Below are 25,256 nucleotides of genomic sequence, written 5' to 3' on the forward strand. Positions count from 1 at the left end.
AATTTGAAACTTCGCAACAAACGAGGTTCTATATATATACATTTTAATCTGAACTTGGAGTTCTCTAAAGTCAAATCAATTTAAACAAATATTTACTTACGCTACAGAGCATAACACTCAAAAACGTATTCTTTAAGCTATTTAACTCTTTTTTCTTAGAATATGACAAAAGGGGGGCTTTAAAAAAAATTTACGTTGTTTGGCAGAAAAAAAATAATTTTGGATTTCTGGTTCCAAAATTCAGAATCATTTAAATAAACTGTTGGAAGTTTCATAACAAATGGTCATTTTTCTTCACTGCCTGATAAACACTAAATCATAACCAGTTTTAAAGCCCTTCACTTAATAATCCAATTCCTCAAACTAAAATAACAAAATCTGTTGATTCCCTGGTGAAATGAAATGTTTATTTACTTTAAAGTGCAGAATCAAATGGTTAATATTAGCAAAAGCACTACTGTCTTTGTAAAATCTAGATTAACTAAATTAATCCTTTCTATGATAATATTCATATCTTTATTACTTCAGCTTACTTTTTATTGCTGACTTAGTATTAAGTCTCATTCTTTTATAAAAGGTTTTAAAAATGTAGCTTCTAATATTATAAGTTTCCCTAAAGTGAGACTAATTTTCTAACAAAAGAAATACTGAATCTCATTTTTTTAGATTACCTTAAAGGGCAATTTGATCATTTATGACCCCAAAAGTAAAAGATCTTATTAGTCCATTAAGGTTCATATATCACAGATTTTGAGGTTTGAACATAATCTATCTTTATAAGAAAACCAGTAATACAAAGACATTGAAGAAAAACTAAATTTTTCAGACATTTTTGTACACACAGCTGTAATAAGACTATTCATAGATTATCTAACTTGTAGTTTTAAAAAAAACTACTTCCTTACCTTTAAAGTCTACTTCTCCATTCCCATCTGTGTCAAATATATCTATTACTCGCTGTACTAAGGGATTCTGTTGTAACTCAGGCAGAGACATGAACTCTTCCACACTCAAAGAACCAGAATTGTCCAAATCGAGCTTCTTAAATCTCTTTCCTAGCCTTTTAATTTCATCAGCATCAACTAAAAGCAAACAAAAAGAGGCAGCAAGATTTACCAAACGATTTTGTGATAATTATAGGAAAAAAATTCACCACTTATCCAAGAGTTTAATTTCCAATTTAAAGAGTTGCATATACGATTGACTAATTTCTTATAACAAAGAAAATATATCATAAAATTTTTTTTGTTACCCTTTTGTTTGTCTGCACCTGCCATAACATACAACCAACTGTATGCTGAGTAAGATATTACACGATTAACAATGCTAAGCTGATCATGGAAGTCAGGTGGTTCTTACCAGGCAGATTAAATCAATCTCTATGTACCAGGCACTCTAATTTTCACTTACCTTGTAAAATTTTAATTTAGTTTATTTCTAGCAGTTCATGGTTCAAAATTTGAACATGGTTTGAACACAGTTCAATATTCAAAGCCTCCCTCCAACGTTGCCAGCTTCTTGAATATTCTTCTAAAGATATTCTTTGCAAGTATGACCCAAGAAAACCCAGCATTTTTCAATTTTAATTCTTTAATTAAATTTTTAAGAAAAAATTTTATAAAGGTTAAATTTTTAAAGGTTATTTTCCATTTACAGTTATTACCAATATCCTAAAAATCAGGCACAGATCTTTAAAACAGATCAAACCCACCTTGGCAGCACCATTAAATGCTTCAGCTCTGCACTTCGTACAAGCTAAATATAAAGAATTCCAACTTTTGGCACCAACTTTCATCAAAGATTTTTTTCTGCTACTTGGGATCATACTCCCTTAAAACAGATGAACAAGGAAAAACAAACAAACCTCACCCTTTTGACTCATCTTGTGACTCAGAGATACTGTTTTTCATATGTTTTGCCAAGCTGACACTCATGTTGTTTTTCCACTTTTTGTAAGGATACCTTTGGGAGGACTATCTTTTTTAGTAGTTGGAAGTGCCTACATATTCAATTTACATTATATTATACAAAGTATTATAATAGTTAATCTTATAGTCATACATATATGTATGTCTCTAAAATTTAAGATATTAAAAACTTAGATATTATAGTCTGAGTTTATAATATAGGTATATATTATAATAATATAGGTATTACTATGGAATGTTTACATGGAAAACAGCAAATTAAATTGTTGAGACCATACCCAGATCACTGCACCCTTGAATATACTCAGGAATAAATGTGAAATCTAGATGGTTACCTATTTTAACAAGTGATTTCAAGAATCTTATTAATATTACCACATAAAATAATTAAGAAGTTGCTTTTAGAGAGCTCATGTTGCTACAGTAAATTTAAATAAATATTTCCAACTGGACATATTAACGCTAGAGAGTATATAATATTAATAGCGATAGAAAGGTTGCTTATTCATTCATCATCTTCTCAGATGAAGAAACATTAACCATCTCTCTTTATTATACATATATTTTTCATCATTTAGAAAAAAGAATGTAAGAGATTCCCAACAGTAGCAAAGAGATGTAGGCCTCTGGCTCGTCAAGCACTGTTATTACTGTACACACAGACACCAAGCTGCTACTCCACTGTTACGTGATTTTGAGGTTTCTCAGAATGAAAAGGAAAAGAAATAAGCAGAATGGTAGAAAAATAAACTTTCCTCAAATTTTAGCCAATTCTCCAAATTTGTAAAATAGTAATAAGTAGCAACAAGACTACTCCTTCAGGAAATTATTTTAATAGCCACTTTATAAATAATTTATTACCTATTAGTCCATCAACAATTTAAAACAAAATAAAGCAAGTCTTATCAAATCCTCCTAGTGATAATAGTATCTTCAAAGAAACAACTAAATGCAATGTGGGATCCTGAATAGAATCCTGAAGAAGAAAAACTTTCCAGTGTCACAATTTCCTTTTTCACTAAAATATACAGTTTAACAGTATTGTAAGAATGTTAATTTCTTGATTTTGATAATGATAATTGCACTTTAAGTCTGTGAGATGTTAACATCAGAGGAAGCTTGGGTGAGTGATATTTGGGAACTCTATTATTTTTGCAACATTTTTGTAATTTTTCCTTAAGTCTCCTCCAATTTGTAACAACTCTCAATTTTTTCCTTGTGTTTCATGACTTTGAAACTTCTGATCCAGTATTCTGTAAAATATCCCTCAGAGTGAGTTGCTGATGTTTTTTCATGATTAGAATCCTTTGGGGCAAGAATACCATAGAAATGATATGTCCTTCTCAGTGCATCGTTATCAAGGGGTTCATGATGTCAACATGTCTTTTCACTAGTGATGCTAATTTTGATCACTTGGCCAAGGTGGTTTCTGCCAGATGTCTCCACTATAAATCTACTATCTTTCCCTCTGTATTAAAAAATATTGTGGGGGAATACTCTTGAGAGTATTCAAATATCCTACTTTCTCCTCAAACTCTAATTTGAGCATCATCTAGGTAGGTCTTGTTTGCAAAATTTTATTACTGCGGTATTGCCTAATAATGATTTTCTTTTTCCCTCATTATTAACTGGACTGTTCCTGTCAAAAAACAAAACAAAACAAACCTGTCCCCTTTCCCTATTTGTTTCTTTATTCAATTATTTGTATCAGCATGGATTCATGGGTACTTACTTTATCTTATGGGTTAAAATCCAATGTCATTACCTGTTAACCAAATTATTCCAGCTTTGTTCTTTAGGTACTACCTCAAGTTGGCTCCTGTGTGACTTTTCAACAATCCCCAATTTGAGCATTTCCTTATTTTCTGGCACCATAAAATGTTCCAGTCTCATCCTGACTATGTATTTCTAAGAAGATATGCCCCAATCTCGTTTGTATGGCAGGATATTTAGAACTATACTATAGAATGAAAACTATAGATCCCTAATAAGGGATCTTAGAGAGGTACTGTGGAAAGAGCCATCAGATATGATAAAATTACCTATGGAGAAACATGTGGTTTTTTTTTTTAATTTATTTTTATTTCTGGCTGCATTGGGTCTTCGTTGCTGCACGTGTGGGCTTTCTCTAGTTGCAGCGAGCGGGGGCTACTCTTGTTGCAGTGCGCAGGCTTCCCGTTGCGGTGGCTTCTCTTGCTGCAGAGCACAGGCTCTAGGTGCGTGGGCTTCAGCATTTGTGGTGCGCGGGCTCAGTAGTCGTGGCTCGCGGGCTCTAGAGCGCAAGCTCAGTAGTTGTGGCGCACGGGCTTAGCTGCTGCACAGCATGTGGGATCTTCCCGGACCAGGGCTCGAACCCGTGTCCCCTGCATTGGCAGGCGGATTCTTAACCACTGTGCCACCAGAAGCCCCGAGAAATATGTACTGAATAACCTTGTAAAGACTACCCCAAGAGGGCTTCCCTGGTGGCGCAGTGGTTGAGAATCTGTCTGCTAATGCAGGGGACACGAGTTCGAGCCCTGGGCTGGGAAAATCCCACATGCCGCGGAGCAACTGGGCCCGTGAGCCACAACTGCTGAGCCTGCGCGTCTGGAGCCTGTGCCCCGCAACCGGAGGGGCCGCGATAGTGAGAGGCCCGCGCACCGCGATGAAGAGTGGCCCCTGCTTGCCGCCAACTAGGGAAAGCCCTCGCACGAAACGAAGACCCAACACAGCTAAAAATAAATAAATAAATAAATAAATAAAGTAGCTATTAAAAAAAAAAAAAGACTACCCCAAGAATAAAGCCTTATAGTGTTGTCAATAGAAGCTATTGGGTAGTTTTTCAACATGAAGATTAATTTAAAAGTTTTAAAGTCTTCTGTAAAATTCATCTTCTACAAAAGTAATGACTGTATTTCCAATGTTACCCCAAATAAGAAATCAAAACCACCAGGGGGCGCAGATAAAACCTTCACAAGCAGTTCCAAAAAACCGCCTAATTTTATAACAACCTTGTGATTAGACTAGCAGTCTAATATTTATATTCTGCACAGAATACTTTAACAGAACAAAGCAAAGAAAGCTCCCTATTAATACTGAAAGAGAATCAAAAGGCATATTATGAAAAATGGACATTTGTGCTGTGTCCTTTCCTTACAAATGAAAAACTTTCATCCACTTTAAAAGGTCTAGATTCTAGAGGTATATCGTTAATTTTCTAATGCAAGAGGCAACACATGCTTTTGGTGTTTCTAGATTAAAATTATTACACACTTAAAAAATTATTAATTATCAAATATACAAGAGCTACACATCAGCACCAATAAAAGAATTATCAAGTTGTAATCAAAATGCTAAAAAGAAATTTTAAACCAACTTTGGGAAATAGCTGATATTCCAAAACCGCATTATTAAATATATAGTTCTACAGGTTCTGACAAACGTATACACCTACGTAAGCAGCACTGCAATCAAGACAAAAGAAGCACATTTCTATCATCCCAAGATGTTTCCTCGGGTCCTTTCCAGTCAATCACAAACACACCGCACCCCCTCCCCACCACAACCCTAGGCAACCACTGTTCTGCTTTCTGTAACTAAATTCTGTCTAGAATTTCACATAAATGGGATCATAGATATGTACTCTTGTGTCCATCTTCCTTTTCTCATTAAGTTTTTGACATTAATCCAAGTTGTTTCATATGTCAGTAGTTTCTTCCTTTTTATGGCACAGTAGTATATATATATAGTCCATTGTATGGTATACTACAATCAGTTTATGCATTCATCTGTTAACAGACATTCCTATTGTTTCCTGTTTGGGACTATTAGGAATAAAGATTCTAAGAATATTATACTTATACTTAAGTCTTTTTGTAAACAAATGTTTTCCTGGAATTGCTGGGTCATAGGGTAAGCATACATTTGACTTTCAGAAACTGTTAAAAAGTTTTCCAAAGTGGTGTACCATTTTACACTCCCACTGGCAACACCTGAGAATTCCAGGAGCTCTACCTCCTTGCCAACTCGTGAAATTGTGAGTCTTTCTAAGTTTTGCCACTCTGCTGGGTGGCAGCAGTATGCGATTATAGTTTTAACCTGCATTTCTCTGAGGATTAATTATCTTGAGCATCTTTTTCATGTGATTATTGGCAGCTGATATATCTTCATTTAAGTGACTTCAAATATTTTACCCTTTTAAAAGGTGGGCTGTCTTTAAAAAGTTGTGTGATTCTCTCTTTATACTGATTGGTGCAAGTCCTTTGTCAGGTGTAGGCATTTCAAGTATCTTCTCCCAGCGTATAAGCTGCCTTTAAGGAGCAAAAACCTTCAATTTTGATGAAACCCATTTTTTTGTTGTATGATTCATGTTTTACAAATAAACTAAAAATCCTTGCCTATGCTGGTCGTGAAGATTTTCTCTGATGTTTTCTTCTAGAAGTTCCATAGTTGTGGCTTTTATGTTTAAATTTATGACCCATGTTTCTTGTACATAAGTAAGGGTAAACTTTTATTCCAGCTATTTTGTTCAAAAGGCTCCCCTTACAATGGTATCTTTGATGTTTTTGTCAAAAATCAATTAACTGTATAAAGTAACATGTTGTACACCTTAAATTTACACAATGTTACATGTCAAATATCCAATTAAAAAAATTTTTTTAAATCAATCAGTGGACTGCCCTGGTGGTGCAGTGGTTAAGAATCCGCCTGCCAATGCAGGGGACACGGGTTCAAGCCCTGGTCCGGGAAGATCCCACAAGCTGTGGAGCAACTAAGCACATGCGCCACATCTACTGAGCCTGCGCTCTAGAGCCCGTGTGCCACAGCTACTGAAGCCCGCGCGCCTAGGGTCCGTGCTCCGCAACAAGAGAAGCCACTGCAATAAGAAGCCTGTGCACTGCAACGAAGAGTAGCCCCCGCTCGCGACAACGAAGGCCCAACGCAGCCAAAAATAAATAAATAATTAAATTTAAAAAAATTTTTTTTTAAAGTATACCTGAATAAAAGACTTCAGTTATTTAAAAAAAAAAATCAATCGAATACACACACATGGGTTTATACCCTCTACTCTGTTCCACTGGTTTATTTATCTTATGCCAATACCACAGTTTTATGTTTTAGTCTTTAAATCAGGGAACACTGTCCTCACACTTTGTTGTTCTTTTTCAAAATTGTGCCAGCTCTTCTAAGACCTGGGTTTTCCCATATACAATTAACAATTATTTGGTAATTTTTATTAAAACCCTGCTGAAAATGATTGGGATTGTCTTGAATCTACAGATCAATCTGAGTAGAACTGATACCTTAACAGTATCCAAGTCTTCCAATCTATGAATATGGTACCTCCCTCCATTTACTTAGGTCTTTTTAAGTTTCTCTCAGTGATGTTTCATAGTTCAGTGTATAGATCTTACATATATTTGGTTAAATTTACACTTGAATATCCCAATGTTTTTATTCTATTATAAATGGTATTTTTGTCAATTTCATTTTTTTTTTCAATTGTTCACCGCTGTTATAGAGAGATTCCACTGTTTTTTGTATATTGCCCTTGTATCCTACAATCTTGCTAATAATAAGTTCACTTCTTATTTCTAGGAACAGGATTTACTACATACACAACCATGTCATCTGAGAATAAAGACAACTTTACTCCTTCCCTTCCAATCCGAATGTATTACATTTCCTCTACTGGACTTAACGTACTGGCTAGAACTTCTAGTACAATTTTGACTACAATTGGTCAGAGTGAAAAACTACTTTTTTCCCCATGGAAAGCATTCAGTCTTTCATCATTAAATAAGTATGATGTTAGCTATAGGTTTTTGGTAGGTGCCCTTTATCAGGTTGATATAATGCCCTTCTATTCCTAATTTGCCAAAACTATTTATCATGAATGGCTACTGAACTCTGTCAAACAAATACTTTGCTACAACTACTGAGAAGATGTTTTTTTCTCTTTTATTATGTCAACATAGTGAATTACATTAATTGATATTTCTAGATAAAATCATACTCCTGGGATAAACTCCACTTGACCATGCTTTATTGTCCTTTTTACATATTGCTGGATTTGACTTACAAATATTTAAGGATTTTTACACATATGTTCATGGTGAATACTGGTCTACAGTTTTCTGTGTCTTTGGTATTGCTATCAGTATAACACTAGCTTCTATTTTCTGAAGGATTCTTTATTTTTTTCCATTAAATGTCTGCTAGAATTTACCAGTAAAGTCATCTGGGCCCTGGAGTTTTCTTTGTGAGAAAGAATTCAATTTCATTAATAGATATAATGTTATTAAGATTTTCTACTATTTCCTTTTGAGTCAGTTTTAGGAACAGGCATACCTTGAAGATATCGCAGGTTTGGTTCTAGACCACTGCAAAATAGCAAGTCACATGAATTTTTTGGTTTCCCAATGTGTATAAAAGTTATATTTACACTATACTGTAGTCTATTACATATGCAACAGCATTGTCTAAAAAAAACAATGTACATACCTTAATTTAAAGGTAAATTAAATTATGCTAAATTTAATTAATAAATTATGCTAAAAATGCTAACCATCATCTGAGCCTTCAGCAAGTTGTAACAGAAACATCAAAGATCACTGATCACAGATCACCATAACAAATATGATAACAATAGTGAAAAAGTTTGAAATATCGCGAGAATTACCAAAATGTGACAAACAGCCGCAAAGTGAGCAAGTGCTGCTGGAACAATGGTATCAGTATACTTGCTTTATACAGGGTTGCCACAAACCTCCAGTTTGTTTAAAAATTTTAAAAAAGCCAAAAGACAAAAAACAGTATCTGTGAAGCACGATAAAATGAAGTACAATGAAAAGAGGTCTGCCTGTATTCGTTTTTTCAAGGAATTTGTCTTGTTTCATCCAACGTGTAGAACTTATTGGAATAAAACTGTTTATAAAATTCCCTAGTTATTCTTTTAACATCTGTAGGATCTGTAAGTGATTTCAGTTGTTTTGTTACTAATATTGTTAACTGTGTTTTCTTTCTTTCTTCTAGAATGCTCCTTCAAAATGTGAATGCTATGTACCACTAACTTCCTCCTACCTTATGTAAAAGATAAAGTCAAAAATGATTCACCACCTCAAAACTCACAAAGGCAAATGAATATTGTCCAAAGATGTCACAAAAGAAGCTACACACTTAATCCTAAAAATACATTCTTAGAATTGTCTTCAAAGCTCACTGAGTTTCAGAAGAAAATCTGTAATAGAAAAGCCTTGTAATGTAAAAAGTTGGAAGAAAGCTTGGAGATGAAAAACTCCAGATGAGGATAAAGACCCAGAGAGTTAAGTAAGTTGCTCAGTCTGTAAAGCTTGATGGCAAAAGCTGGGTGACGGGATTTCTTGAAATACTTTCCGATCTAATTTCTTTCCTTGTTAGTTACATCAGAAGAGTCAACATAGAAGGTTAGGCTAAGAGATACTAAACACTGTTGTTCCTCAACCTGCACTCTTGGGCCAAGTATGGAGAAAAGGGAGAAAATATAAGAATATTTCCACTTCAGGTAGATAAAAATCAAACAACATATTTTTAAGATGTTCTCCTGGTGTACTACTGGTTTTCCTGCTGAAGGTGTTTGTATTGCTGTTGTTCTTCTCCTTTTGGTTTATTTACATTGTGGTTCAAATGAGAATATGCAATAAGCATATATTTATAAGATCATAAAAACACATCTTCAAGTTTTCTCACTAAGTTATTAATAACCCTGGCTTGAAAGTCACACTCTTTTTTTCTTTTAACCTAAGTATACTGTGTAGGTCAGTAACACATCTTAATCAAAAGATGTGGCTCTCAAAGAGTTCCACTGTTTTTGTACGTCAAATCCAACCCTAACCCATTATATCACATTCTCCAAGCTTTTATCTTTTCCTATGATACGCTGCAGTTAAACATATTAGTTGACTTTTCTTTAGCTTTGTATCAGTCCCCACCACCAACTCCCCCCCAAATATGGTATTTTCACAAAAGCATGCATATTCAAGAGTCTTCTTTTACTTTCAGCACCGTTTAGTCAAAAGACTTATTTATGGCTTCTCGAGAGCTCAATCTGGTTTATCGCCAAGAATGTAATACTGCATCCCCAGTCTCTGCTTTTTTTTCTTACTGCCTTGCCTTTTACCTTAACATTACAAAATTCTAGCATACAATTTATATAATGACTTTTACTTTCTTCTTGATGACATTTTCCACAGACATTTCTGGCTTCTTGCTCTAATTTGAACCACCTGCTTTCCAGGTCCCTGGCATAGTTGTTATACCGGGATCTTCACTGGTGTCTTAAGAGATTTCGTTTCTTGGATCTTGTTTCATCTTTTTTCTCTAACTTCTCCTTCATTTTTCTGGGTACATATTCAAGAACGTATGAAAGGTAAATTTCCCAAGTCCTTATATTTCTGGAAATGTCTTTAATTTGGCCTCTCACCTGAGTAATCATTTGGTTGCTATCAAATTCTAGATTTAGGAACTCAGAACGAACTTTGAATTAGCCGCCCTATTGCTTTCTAACATCTATTGCTGTTGCTAAGAAATCCAATGCCAGTAGACTCTTATTCTTTTTGAGGCCAACCTTTTCCCTGTCTAGCAGCTTTTAGGGTTTTCTTTTTGCTCTTGGACTTTTAAAACTACAAAAGAGGTTGACACCAAATGGAGATCTTTTTTCATCTAAACTTCCCAAGTATCAGAATGCTCTTTCAATCAGAAGATACGATTTTTTAGGTGAAGAAAATTTTCTCCTACTATTTCACTGATTATTTTTGCTTTTATTTCATGTAATATAACTTTTGAGATGTCTTTTAGACAGATGCTATCACACTCTGTATTTGTTCTCCAAGTTCCTTTTTTCTTGCATATTTTTCCACCTCTTTTGCTCTAACATTCTGAGGGAGATCCAAGAATTTATACTTTTGCTAAATGGCTAGCTAGGCTTTCTTAAACCAGCTGAAGTAACTGTCTTCTACATACCAGCTACAAAATTACTCAATTTTGTGGGAGACTATGAAATTACTACATGCCATGGACTTCACTGCTGAAACTACAAATTTGTTAAGTGCTACCATGATGCCAAAATTTGACAGTATGGATAAAGAAAACAGAGCTAGCACTTCACTTTTCTTAAGACTACTCATCTAAAAACCTGAAATATTTAGAATATAGTAAATAATCCAGGCATTGTTTTTTAAAAAGGTACTGTGATGGCAAAACAAGGTAGCAACTTCAAGCCTAGGCATTCAAGTTTGTGCACTATACTTCATTACTCAGCAATAAAGCTTTACTGAAAGAAAACAGAATATAAGTAATTCTCAGTGGACTAGGTGAAATAAATTAGAGTTCAGGATCACTAATTGCTAAGTAAATGATAAATCATGGCTGGTAGATTAAAAAGCATGAATTATTTGATACATTTATGAAGATTTAAATCTAAAGTAACAAGTGTACAAGTCAATTTCAAAGTTAGTGACATAAAGTTTTTATGGATATTAAAAGTTTCCTCCAAAGATTTCTGAGATGATAAATAAAGATTTGGGAGTAAACCAGAAATTACTCTTTAGAACATACATCACTGAAAAATTAAAGTGAACTGGAGGGCAGGAGGCGCTGGCGGGACGTGGGCCTGCAAAACCATGAGCGAAGCGGGTTCGGGCCCTCGACGGTGGGCACGAGTGTCCCGCCTGCTCTCCTTCAGCGCGATCCATCGGCTCCACAGGAGGCAATTATGAAGCCCCTTGATCATAAGAATCTGGATCTGGATGTGCCGTATTTTGCAGATGTCGTTAGACGACAGAAAATGTAGCTGTTTATATCTGGGAAGACCTTCAGGAATTTCTTCCTGCGGGAGTTCTTCATAAAGTAAAAGTATATGAAACTGACAATAATATTGTAGTCTATAAAAGAGAAGAACTCTTGGAGGTTAGTACTATAGAATGATTTAATTTCTTTCCATATTTGAAGAAGATCTTTATCCCCTTGGACATTTAAGAAGTCATCACATAATTGTTACATCTCTGAATTGTGTTCTGGAGCACTTGATTTACTGGAATCATTGTAAGACCTGTTTTAAACTCAAATCTATCTTAAAACCAAATTGTAATGTATTCTGAGTATCATTTAAAGAGTGTTTCACCTACAGATTAAAATCATTTCAGCAACAACAAAAAAAATTAAAGTGAGTTAAGCTAGTACATATAAGAAAGGAAACAGAAGAATGCAGAAATGAAGGAGGAAATCAAATTAACTTTAGATTAACCTTTTCTGTGAAAAAGTTTTCTGTTTTCAAAACAAAGAAAAACCCTAGTCTAAGCAAAGAATATGAACATGTAAACCTCGCTGAGACAACTGATTGTGAGCAGAAATTAACAGCACAAATTGAAGTCAATATCTCTATGTTTTCAAGTCACTTGTAAGTATTTAAACCAGAAACAAAACTGATTGAATATGAGATTGTTTACTCAAAATGAGAGCAGTGTCCTAATGGCTAAAGGTGTCTTCAAGGTTTCTACAGACAGTTCATTATGCAAAGGGAAACGTTCCTTCAGAGGCTGCCAAGCTCCTCTTGGGTCACCTTCTAACGAAAGAAAATTGAGAAAGCTCTTCAGATAAAAGACTGTTTTAGTCTTTCATGTACATTCAATCTACAAAATAGGCCCTCTGTTCACCAATTTTATCAAAATTATTCAGAATTATACTGGTTTTATCAACAGTAAAAACATATTAGTTGAATCTGACTTTCCACTCACACTTCCTCCCGTGCTCCAATCTAGCCCTCTGCTGAACTATCTAACCTAGTATCTTGCACTCAGCCACTTTTCCAAATTATCATGCCAAGTTACAACCACAGTCTCAACTTTGAGCGAATCACCCCAACAGAGTATACATTTCCTACTCCAGACAGGTCAGCCAACAGACAGAAACAAAGTCACAATGGCCTAGAATAATTTAACTCAACAAAAAGCAAACACTCAATTAAGAGACAAAAAAAAAAAAAAAAAAAATCAGAGAATACCTATGTCTTAGACAAGTCCAGTTTTGCCTAAAATCGTTCATGTAGACAAACATAACATTAATCTTGTAAGAGTTACTATAAGAGAGGCTGTACACTATTGTGATTAAAAATATAACTCTAGAGCATGACTGCTTGAGATCAAATCATGGCTTTGTTACTCTACCTGCTGCTGTGTGATCTTAGGCCAGTTATTGATGCCTGTTTTCTCATCTATACGATGGGGAAAGTAACAATACCTCTTTCATGAGGCTGCTGTGAGGATTAAGAAGGTAAATAAATGTATGTGAAATGCTTAGAACAGTGCCTGGCATGTGTTAATGCCATGTAAGTACTTGTTATTATTTATGAAAACAAATGGGGTGATTGGTAACTACTGGGTTTTTCTAAAGATACAGCCTTTAAAATTATCCAACTAGTTGTCTCCACAGTCCAGCTCTGAGCTCTTACTAGCTTATTCAGTCAACAGATACTTACTCAGTATCTGCTCTATGCCAGGCATCGCACTTCCACTTCCACTGTCAATACCTCAATTCTTTTACGGGTGAAAATGAGCTCAACCGCCTCTTATTATTAAGGCTTGCTGTGCTGCATGCCATACTTAACTATAATTAAATAATTACTTCTCCTTGATATTACTCTTAGTTATTTCCCGCCTCCTTTTTCCACTCATTAAAAAAAAAAAAAAAAAAATTTATAAAGGAAACTTTCAAACACATACAAAGGTTGAGAGACTCATATAATGAATCCCACATATCTATCACCCAGTTTCAACCACTGACACATTAGAAATCTTATTTATACACCCACTTCAATTATTTTAGAGCGAATCCCAGACGTACCATGTCCTTGTAACTGTTCAATATTTATCATCTATCTCTAAGGTATTCTTTTAAACCACAATATTATTACAACTAAAACATTAATTATTAATAATTAATTCCTTGATATTAAATAATCAGTGCTCAAATTTTCCCAAATAGCACAAATTATTTTACGGGTTTTTTCACTCCATCAGATTTAGCAATTAGGCAATGTGCCAATAAAATGAAGGTGACCATGGGAATTCCCTGGCGGTCCAGTGGTGAGGACTCTGTGTTCTCACTGCCGAGGGCCCAGGTTCGATCCCTGGTCGGGAAACTAAGATCCCACAAGCCACACGGTGTGGCCAAAAAATAAATAAATAAATAAAACAAAATAAATAAATACAATGAAGGTGACCTTAATAATAACAGTTTCAGCAAAGTAGTAGGAGATGAAAGCCAGATTTGAGCAGGCAGAAATAAGGAAATGGAGATCACTGTATATGCTCAGGCAAAGCTCAAATATGAGAAAGAAAGGAGAAGAACTGGGAGGTACACGCAAGATCAGGACCAAAGGGGAGTTGATTATGTTTGTAAACTGAAGAAAAATGAAGAAGCTGAGACACAGGTAAAAACAAAGAGAAACTAAAAACGTAAGGTCCTAGAGATGAGAGGGGATGAGATCAAAAGCATAAGTGCCAAGGCTGACCTTGAATAAGAGAGGTATAACCTAAACTCTGATATTGAAAGGAAGGAGTTATTAAGCATGAGTACGAAAATGGGGAAATTTCTGTGTGTGGCAGGCAGGGGGTGATGGGGTGGGGAGGTAATGAGGCTAACACTTAAAAACGTTCTCGGTTTTCTTCAGCATTAGGAGACGAAAATCACTGATTAAAAGTAGGGCACTGGAAAGAATTATGCAAGGCGGTTAGATAAAATATTGAAGATCTGGATGGAATTTAAGGAAACTGAAAGGGACAAGTGACCAGACAGGTGAAAGAATTAATCAGCATTCAAATCTTACGTAGATTTCAAAAAACAATTTCAAACAGCACCCCTTCCATGAAGCTTTTCTTAATTTTCTTAACCAAAGGTAATTTTCCCTCCTTGGAACCTTTGCTTTTATTGCTCATAATGGTTTGTTCCCACTGTAAAAATTAATGCATTTCTTCTCTTTTTCCCAGTAGCTAGACTGTAAGCATTCTGTGGGTACTTATCTGTGTGTCACAGGGTTAAAAACAGTACTTTACAGCATACAATTTAGAATCTTACTACCTTTTTTAAAAAATAGCATAATTTAAATACTAAAAGAACAAAAGAGACAGTAACTACTAAAGAGGTGAGAGGACTACTAAAGGCCTCACAGAGAACACAGACCTTGAGCTAGGTCTGGAAGGGAAGAGAAGGCACAATTTGAACAGGGGAAGTATAAAAAGTAAAGTGCCTCAAGGATTGGTTTTAACATTTTAAACACGGTAACAGCTGTTTACAAATAACACTAAGCTCTCCCATTAATAAAGAAGTTTTGCAAATGAGCAAAAAAAGACTTACTACAATGTGTGGATGGGGAAAAAAGTGGTGGTTTTAATGTGAATAAGTTCAAATTCATCCAAATCATGTATAAAATATATTCTATTCTAGTGAACCAATTAGAGAATAGAGGAAAACTACATTTTTACTGGATGACAGAAGAATTCAGACAGATTCATATCTAGTTGAACAATCACTGACAAGTACAGATCTTTAGTGACAAGGCTCAAGTTTCATCAAAGCACAGATGAAGTCATAAGAAAGAAGACTTACTAAGTTCTGAAGATAAAACTGAAAGAGATAGCTTTTAACAGTGTATGAAATCTATTTCAAATACTTACAATTTAAAAAAACTTGGCTTTCACCATCTTGGATGTACCGAAGGGAACATCCATCTTGCCTTTTGCCCTGGTACATTTTTCTTTGCAATCAGGTAAATGACCCTCAGTCCCAGATTTTAAAGGAGTGCAGAAGGTAAGAACCTGGGACGTCTTGCCCCCTTAGGACCTCTGTTCCCGGACCAAGGAACAAAAACTAACCTCCTAGTACCTCATACTTTTCAGAGCTGTGCTCCCAACAGCCTACCCCAACTCTATTTGCAGCCTGAATCCTAGCTAATTACAGGGTTCTACACCTCCTTCTTGCCCACTAGCAACGGGAGGAAAACACCACAGGCTCAAGCTGAACAGTAAGTGGCAAGGCACAATTCTGAGCAGAACTCTTTCAGTTCTAAAGAAACTATACAACTGACATGTCAATTATGGCACAGACAAGAATTATAGATCTAGATAACACTCGGAGCACTAGTCTGTAAGTACTCTATCTTGACCACATTTCAGAGGTCAAACAAAAACAGCCATAGACAATGTGAGCAAATGGGCATGGCTGTGTTCCAATAAAACTTTATTAAAAAAACTGTCGGTAGGCAGTAGTTTACCAACCTCTGGTCTAGAGAGTCATAATTAGATTTGGTTTTGGTCAATTCTAACAATACACTGGATACAACATTTTATCTTCATGTTTAAAACAGAAATACACACCTATATATGATCAAAATTATATAAGAAATTCATAAAGGAAAGCCTGGGAGGAAACAGTAAAATAAAATGTAAATAGTAGAAGGGATGGCCAAACTATGGGTCATTGGTCATAGAGTATCACCATAAAAAAAAAGTTTAAAAAATTGTAGAAATTACAAAATGGAAAATAAAATGGATTAATAAACAAGTAATTTAAGCTTATGGTAACTGCTCTAAAGAAAATAAACAGGGTACTGCCCATGTTAGAGAGAATCTGAAGAGAGCAGAGAAAGAGAAAACATCTCCAAAGAGGGGACATTTTATAGGGGACATTTATGCTGAGATCTGAAAGACGATGAAGTCGCTCAAGAAAAGAGATGATGGAAAAGCATTTATCCAGAGCTCATAAGCAAGCAAAGGTGTTGAGAATGAAAGAAACCGACAAGTGTTCTGGGAAAAGAAAGGAGACTAATGAAACAATGAGCAATGGGGAAATGGTTTTAATGAGACAAAAAAGAAGAGACATCTCATTGCAAAGTAAGATGCCTCCAAACAAGGCAGGACCAGCTTCATCAAACAGGGACGGCAGAAAGGGCAAGGAAGGTTCAGAAGAGTTTGGGAATTCTGGGACCTCAGGATGGTATCTAAATTTACCAGTGTCCCCATTCCAATTCTCATGATCTCCCTCTTCCCCAATCATTGTACTTCCACACAAGAGACCTTTTGATTTTTATTTAAGCTCCCTGGGTCCTCTGATCCTTGAATCAAGAATTTCTAAGATTGTCATTTTCTTTCTTTATGTTCTCCAGTATAGTCAGAAATAGCCAGCCCACCCACACCTCTTATACTCCTCATCCTCCCCAGAAATGTTTTGTACGATATAGCCCCTTAGTCTATCAGTTTTGCCTTCAATAAGCACTTTATTTTACATAACCACAAGTTAAGTAAGTTAACTGTTTACTTGCAGCTTTGTTAATCTGAAAAACTTCAGTTGGGTTAAGCCACTCAGATTTGAGGGTCGATTTGTAATTACAACATAGTGCAGACACTAATAATAAAGAGGTCTATAAAAAAATCTTTCCCTATTCTGGTAACTCAGAAAGACTCTAAGTCAAATTCACTGCCATTTAAAATGGTTAAGGGCTAACTTTGCTATATAAATTTATAGAGGTGTAAGATTTACATACATACATATATAGAATGAAAATAAAAGAAGTTCTCGATAAGAATATTTGACTTACAGTGTGAGCACATTTCCAAAGGATAACTTGCCTCATTTCCCTGGAGGAAAAAAACAATAATAATTAGTCACAAAATTGGCACAAATGTCTTTAAAAGATTGAACTTAAATATTCTGAGTCACAAAACATTGGGAAATAAGCCATAAACGAATGTGTCTAGATCTATAAATGTTTTTTGATAAAAAAATTATACAGTATGATAGAAAGAGCTCTTGCATCAAACAGGCCTGAGTTGTGGCCCTGTCACTTAAGACTTATGCAAAGATTTGATTAAAATTTATTTTAAATATTTTTAACACCCTAAACATACTGTATATCAAATTTTAACACACTACACACTGTCAGTGCTCTAACTTGTCTTGCTGGATGAACTCATTTTTGGGTAGAGCTCAGAATAAAGCTTCTCCTGCCATTTCTATTTAATTGAAGAGTTTACTGAGACTGCAAAGCTGTTAAGAAAACAAAAATCCTTTTATACCTGCATTGAAACAGAATTTCCTGTACGCTATGCAACAAAAATAAGAAAAATATTAATAGGAAGGTAGGTCCAATGGAAGACAGCCAGCCACTTGAACTCCAAATTTTTCTTTTCATGAGAAGTCTTACCTCATGGATAAACTCCAATATAATTCACCTGAACTCCTAATTTACAAGAAGTTCACTTAAGGAAAAAAGTGCTCTAGAAAAACTAAAGACCTGACCCAATGCCTACATTTAAAATTCTTGATGACTGGGTCCAGGGAGGTCAAGTAAGCTGGTTAAAGATCACACCATTTGATTAGCAATGGAACCAGAAGTAGTTCTAAATCTAAAACTGTAAAAATTCCAAGTATAACAGACTCACACGAAGTAAAAATCATGAAGAAAATCTTTTTAAAAGTCTACAGAATTTAAAGTAATACAAATTGAATTTTTGAAGTTCAACAATAAATTGAGTATACCATGCATCCTATATCCATCCCATCTATCTCATCTTGACCCTGTCTAGCAGCAAGTGTACAATGGGATTAACATTTAAATATTGATATTTGAATATACCTATGTATCCTAAGAAGTTATTGAGCGCAGCCTGAAATAAGAAGTACCATTTTAGTGTGGCTGGCTAGCTTTTAAACTCTTAAAAGTATCTCTTATTCTGAGTAAACTTAAGGTCTGAGAAAAGTTTATCAGTAAATTAGCATCTTTAATTCTTATCTTGCTGACAATAATTAGTCTTTTCCTTGAAAATTATAGCAGATAATTTAACTGGTTAATCTAGTTTTAGGTCACTTTAAACATCAAATATATATTAAAATAGAGACAGGAGTAGCAAACATTAATAAAAATGACATTATTAATTAGCAGAGATGGAGTTCTACTTCTTTTGCACCTTACTTAATTGACCTTAAGAACCTTACCATGATTCCTATCTTTTACTGTCTCACATATTCTTTCATGTCTAAATTTTTTAAATACCCTTTAAAAAATATTATTCCAGTCTACCTTACAATTAAGTATGTTTCTTATGCGGCTCTCAAAAAAGTATAACGATCCCTAGATTGTCACTGTGAGGTTTGTTAATAATGTTGTAATTGTTTCATAAGTGAGGGCAAAAGGGTTATGTGGTACTTTCAGGGAGGACTTTGAAACCAGGTCCTTGTTTCTTCAGCCCACTGACCTTTACAGTGTTATCAATTCTTTATAAATGATACCATCCATCCTCTACCTGTATCACTCCCTGCTAGCTAACATCCACAAGACCCAAGAACCAATCTGGCTAGGGCTTTAAGGGCTTTTCCGTCAACAATGAATGCCTCATCTCTCTCCTAAACTTATTTCAACCTTAACCTGTCTAATTTTATACCCAGAAAAGATATCTTTCAAATATTAAGGTAAAATGTTTTTCCCAGATAACCAAAAACTAAAAAAATTAGGCTGTTAATACACATGCACTATAAGAATGTCTTCTTAAGACACATGCACTATAAGAATGTCAGAAGACAAAATTCTTCAGGCAGAAGAAAAATGATACTAGATGGAAATCTGGATCTAGACCAAGGGATGAAGATTACCAGAAATGGTAAATATGTAGGTAAATATAAAAGACATTTTCCTCATTTTAAAATATCTTTAAAATATAATCGACTATTTAACACAAACATAACAAACTGTAAGGTATATAATGTGTAGAAGTAAAAGGTTTGACAAAAACAGCACAAATGTAAGACAGAAATATTGATATATTTGTCAAGATCTTACAATGTGAGGGAAACATTACAACATTATTTGAAAGTAGAGCATGATGTTGAAGATGCATATTGTAAACCCTAGAGCAATCCATACTAATAAAAAAATAAAAATGAATCATAAAAATACTCAATCCAAAGAAAGGCAGATAAATAGGAGGCAAGGATCAAAAATCAAATGAGAAAAAAAATGCAAAGTAACTAGCAAGATGGTAGATTTAAATCCAAGCATTTTGAGAATTATATTAATTACGTTCAACGTAAATGGTCTAATAACTCCAATTCAAAGAAGATACAACTATATACTATCTACACGAAGTCTACTTTACAGATAGGCTGAAACTAAAAAGACAGGAGGAGATATACCACACAAGTAATAATCAAAAGAAAGATACAGTGGCTAGGAATACTGGACAATGTAGAATTCAGAACAAGGAATATTACCAGGGACAAAGAGGACTATTACATAACCTTAAAAGAGTCAATTCATTAGGAAGATGTAACAATCCTAAATATATTGTGATATATAATGAGAAATATCCTTGGGTCCTCATTCATTTCTAGCACAAGAGCTCCTTAGAATGTCTCAAGTGAGCTATAAAGATTTCTTTTGTTATGTTAATGAGGTGACTATGGGAAAGGACTAAAGGTAGGGGTTGGTGGCCAGGAGAACCAATCATGTGATTAGAGGTTGGACCTTCCAGTCCCACCTTCCAATCTCTAGGGAAGAGAGATAGGCTGGGGGTTAAACCATTCGCCAATGATTTAAGCTGGGCTGGAGATTGAGCTCGATCACCACTGGTAAGTGATTTAATCAATCATGCCTATCTAATGAAGTCTCCAGAAAAACCAAAAGGATGGGTTGGAGGGCTTCTCGGTTGGGGGGCATGTGGAGATGCAGGGAGACTGGAGCACCTGGAGAGAGCATGGAAGCTCCACACCCCTTCCCATGTACCTTGCCCTAGACATCTCTTCCATCTGGCTGTTCCTGAGTTACATCCTTTTATAATATGTCAGTGATCTAGGAAGTAAAATGTTTCTCTGAGTTCTGAGTGGCACTAGCAAATTACTCAAACTCAAGGTGGGGGTTGTTGGAACCTCCAATCTATAACCTGTTGGTCAGAACTTCAGGTAACAACCTGGACTTGCAATTTGCATCTAAAAGAGGGGGGGAGGGGGCAGTCTTGTAGGACTGAGCCCTTAACCCGCGGAAGCTGATGCTATCTCTATATAGTGTCAGAATTGAGTTGAATTGTAGGACACCCAGCTGCTATCTGAGAAGTCTGTGGATGTGTAGGGCAAAATACATTGTAACTGGGTCCCAGAACCCTTTCATATATAGTTATCCCTAAGTATCTACAGGGGATGGGTTCCAGGACCCTGGCAGATACCCAAATCCATGGATTCACTTGGATCATGTAGTATCGATACTACAGTATTTATTGAAAAAAATCCCTGTATTAGTGGACTCACACAGTTCAAACATCTGTTGCTCAAGGGCCAACTGTATATACTTAATAACAGGGCTTCAAAATTAAATGTGTCAAGTACAGAGAACTGAAAGTTAAATAGATAGTCATATTTGGAGATTTTAACATTTCTCTCACAGTAAATAACAGAAAATAAGTAGACCAAAGGAAAAAATAAGTTATGGAAAATCAGAACAACACACTATCAACCAAGATGTCCTAAAACAACAAAATATTCTTTTCTACTGCACACGAACATTCACGAAGACAGACATTATTCTGAGCCTCAAAAAAAGTCTCAATAAACTTTAAAGGTTTGAAATCATACAGAATATATTTTTTCATTACCATGGAATTAAGCAAGAGAGGTCTTTAGAAACATCCAAATATTTGAAAATGAACAACACAATTCTAAATAACCCATGAGTCACAGAAGAAATGATGAGAGAAATCAGAAAATATTTTGAAAAGAGTAAAAACTGAAGCTATCAGAATTTAAAGAATGCAGGTTAAGCAGTCCTTTGAGGAAAACGCTACTACAAGGGAAGTCCAAAACACAATGATCTGTTCCCACTTTAAAAAGCTAGAAAAAGAATAAATTAAACCCAAGGCAAGGGGAGAAAGAGAAAAAAAGCAGAAATTAATGAACTAGAAAATGGACAAACAGAAAGAAAACTCAGTAAAACCAAAACTCATTTTTTGGAAAAGGTCAATAACTAACACCCCAGGCAAATCACTAGAGATTCTACAGACATTAAAAGAAAAATAAATGGATATTTTTTAAAAGTATGAAAATAAATTTTATAACTTAGATGAAATGGACAAGTTTCTTGAAGAATAAAATCTACCAAAACTGACTCAAGAAAAAAATAAAGTTGAACAGCTCTATTGCTATTAAAATAAACTGAACTTGAGTTAAAAAAAAAACACACAAAACCTTCTTAACAAAGAAAACTAAAGACTTGATGGCTTCACTGGTCAATTCTATCATATATTCAAAGTTTGAAAAACATACCAATCCTATACAAATTCATTCAGAAAGCAGAAGGGGAAGGAATAGTTCTTTTTTTTTTTTTTTTTAAAGTGGGATGAATATCAGGAGTCCCACTTTTTTTTTTTTAATTGATTAATTTATTTATTTATGGCTGTGTTGGGTCTCTGCTTCTGCGCGAGGGCTTTCTCTAGTTGCGGCAAGCGGGGGCCACTCTTCATCGCGGTGCGCGGGCCTCTCACTATCGCGGCCTCTCTTGTTGCGGAGCACAGGCTCCAGACGCGCAGGCTCAGTAATTGTGGCTCACGGGCCCAGCTGCTCTGCGGCATGTGGGATCTTCCCAGACCAGGGCTCGAACCCGTGTCCCCTGCACTGGCAGGCAGATTCTCAACCACTGCGCCACCAGGGAAGCCCCAAGGAATAGTTCTTAAACTCATTTTATGAGGCCAGCTTACCCTGACAGCAAAATCAGACAGTGACATTACAAAAAAGAAAACTATACTCTAATATTTCTTCATGACCATGGATGGAAAAATCCTTAACAATATTTGATCAAATTAAATCCAGAAAAAAATTTTAAAGAATAAAAATCATGACCAACTGAGGATTATCCCAGTAATGCAAGGTTGGATTAATATTTAAAATTAACATGGTTCACTATACTAACAGAATAAAAAATACCATACCTATGGTCATCTCAACAGATAGAATAAAAGCATCTGACAAATTTAAATACCCCTTCGCAACAAAACAAGAACAACTCAGTAAACTAAGAATCTTCCTCAGTCTATAAAGGCTATCTACAAAAAGCCTACAGCTAACATCATACTTAATATCGTGAAGGAATGCCTTCTCCCCAAGATCAGGAACAACATAAAGTTATCTGCACCAGTGCAATAAGGCAAGACAAAAGAAATAAAAGACATACAGATTGGAAAGAGGGAGTTAAACTGCCTTTACTTGCAAATGACATCATTGTACATGTAGACAAATCCTAGACAAACTACAAAAAAGCTATCCGAACTAATAAATGAATGAAACAAGGTCACAGGATACAAGGTCAATATATAAAATCCAACGTATTTCTACATTCTGCAAGCAATGAAAAATGAAATTAGGATCATGTTCACTTAGAAAATCATCAAAAATACAAAATATTTAGTAAAATATGTGCAAAGATTGTACAATGAAGACCATGAAACATAACTGAGAGAAATTCAAGATGATCTAAAAAAGCAGAAAGCTATATCATGTGCATAGATCAGAAGACTCATTAAGATGGCAATTCTTCCCATACTGATTAACAGATAAAAAACAATCCCAATTAAAATCTCAGTAAAATATTTTATAGAAGTCAATACGCTGATTCTAAAATGTATATGGAAATGCAAAGGATATAAACAGCAAATAATTTGAAAAAGAACAATGTTGAAGGACTTAAAACTTTCTGACTTTTAGAATTATTATAAATCTAAAGTCATCAACAGAGTGACAGTGGTATAAGAGTAGATATAAAGTTCAATGGAGCAGAATAAAATGAAAAAAAAAATACATAAACACACAGAGTCAAGTGATATCTGACAAAGATGTCCAGGTAATTCAATGGGGGAAAACCTCTGCACAAGTGATGCTAAAACAAATGGACAGCAGCATACAAAAGAAAAAAAAAAGAAAAAAAACCCCAAAGATCTGAATAGATATTTTACAACAAAAGATATATACATAACAAATAAGCACATGAAAAGATATTTCACACCACTAGATGTTAGAGAAATGCAAATTTAAACTACAATGCGATACCACTATATGTGCAACTAGTGTGTGTGTGTGTGTGTGTGTGGTGTGTGTGTGTGTGGCTAAAATTTAAAAACAGAGATACCAAGTGTTACTGAAAATGTAGAACAAATGGTTGTGTGCTGTGCAGAATCCCAGGATGTCCTGAAATTTCCCGCCTCTGGTATATAAACATCTCCCAGTTATTCAAACACTAATCTAGGTACCGCTGCAAAGTGATTTTGTATATGTAATTAAGGTTCCAAAACAACTGACCTTAGGATAAGATTATTCAGGTGGATCTGTTCTAGTCATAAGAGTCTTTTAAAAAGAGAAAGGGGGGGGGCTTCCCGGGTGGCGCAGTGGTTGAGAATCTGCCTGCCAATGCAGGGGACACGGGTTCGAGCCCTGGCCTGGGAAGATCCCACATGCCGCGGAGCAACTAGACCCGTGAGCCACAACTGCTGAGCCTGCGCGTCTGGAGCCTGTGCTCCGCAACGAGAGAGGCCGTGACAGTGAGAGGCCCGCGCACCGCGATGAAGAGTGGCCCCCGTTTGCCACAACTAGAGAAAGCCCTCGCACGAAACGAAGACCCAACACAGCTAAAAATAAATAAATAAATAAATAGAGTAGCTATTAAAAAAAAGAGAAAGGGGAAGTCAGAGATTCAAAGCCTAAGAATTCAACACCAGGGAGATGGAGTGAGCCACTAAGAGCTGAGAGTGGCCTCCAGCTGACAGTGAGCAAGGAAACAAAGATCTCAATCCTACAGCGGCAAAGAACTGAATTCTGCCAATAACGTAAATAAGCTTGGAAACAGAATCTTCCTGAAAACCCCCAGATGAGAATTCAGTCTGGTGGATACCTGGATTTCAGCCCTGTGATCCCTGAAGACCCCATGCTAAATTTCTGACCTACAGAACTATGAAACAATAAATAGGTGCTGTTTTAAGCTACTAGGTTTTTTGTAATTTGTTACTCAGCAATAGAAAACTAACACCCAGACATACAGTACATGTAGCTAAAAGAAAAATGTTGACATATCAAGTCTCAACTAAAAATGAAACTCTTATACATTGCTGGTGGGAACTAAAATGAAAACATGGCCACACAAAGACTTGTACTCATATGTCCATAGAAGCTTTATTGTTAATAGCCTAAACAAGACACAACCTAAATGTCCATCAGCTGTCAAACAGATAATACTGCGGTGTATCCAAACAATGGAGTGCTACTCACTAATGAATAGGCAAAGACTACTGA

At 35.4% G+C, this 25,256-nt stretch overlaps 1 protein-coding gene across 1 annotated transcript in view; it reads right to left on the bottom strand.

The window, feature by feature from the left end:
• Positions 1 to 25,256, bottom strand: part of PPP3R1 (protein phosphatase 3 regulatory subunit B, alpha) — a 56,494-nt gene that overhangs the window by 9,281 nt on the left and 21,957 nt on the right. Inside the window, exons 2-3 of the mRNA XM_068565108.1 lie at positions 17,536 to 17,575; positions 906 to 1,082 (exon numbers count right to left, since the gene is read on the bottom strand). Of these exons, the coding sequence (XP_068421209.1) occupies positions 906 to 1,082; positions 17,536 to 17,575 (217 nt within the window). The remainder of the gene's footprint in view (positions 1 to 905; positions 1,083 to 17,535; positions 17,576 to 25,256) is intronic.

Source organism: Eschrichtius robustus, chromosome 15, assembly GCF_028021215.1.
Source record: "Eschrichtius robustus isolate mEscRob2 chromosome 15, mEscRob2.pri, whole genome shotgun sequence".
Taxonomy (NCBI): domain Eukaryota; kingdom Metazoa; phylum Chordata; class Mammalia; order Artiodactyla; family Eschrichtiidae; genus Eschrichtius; species Eschrichtius robustus.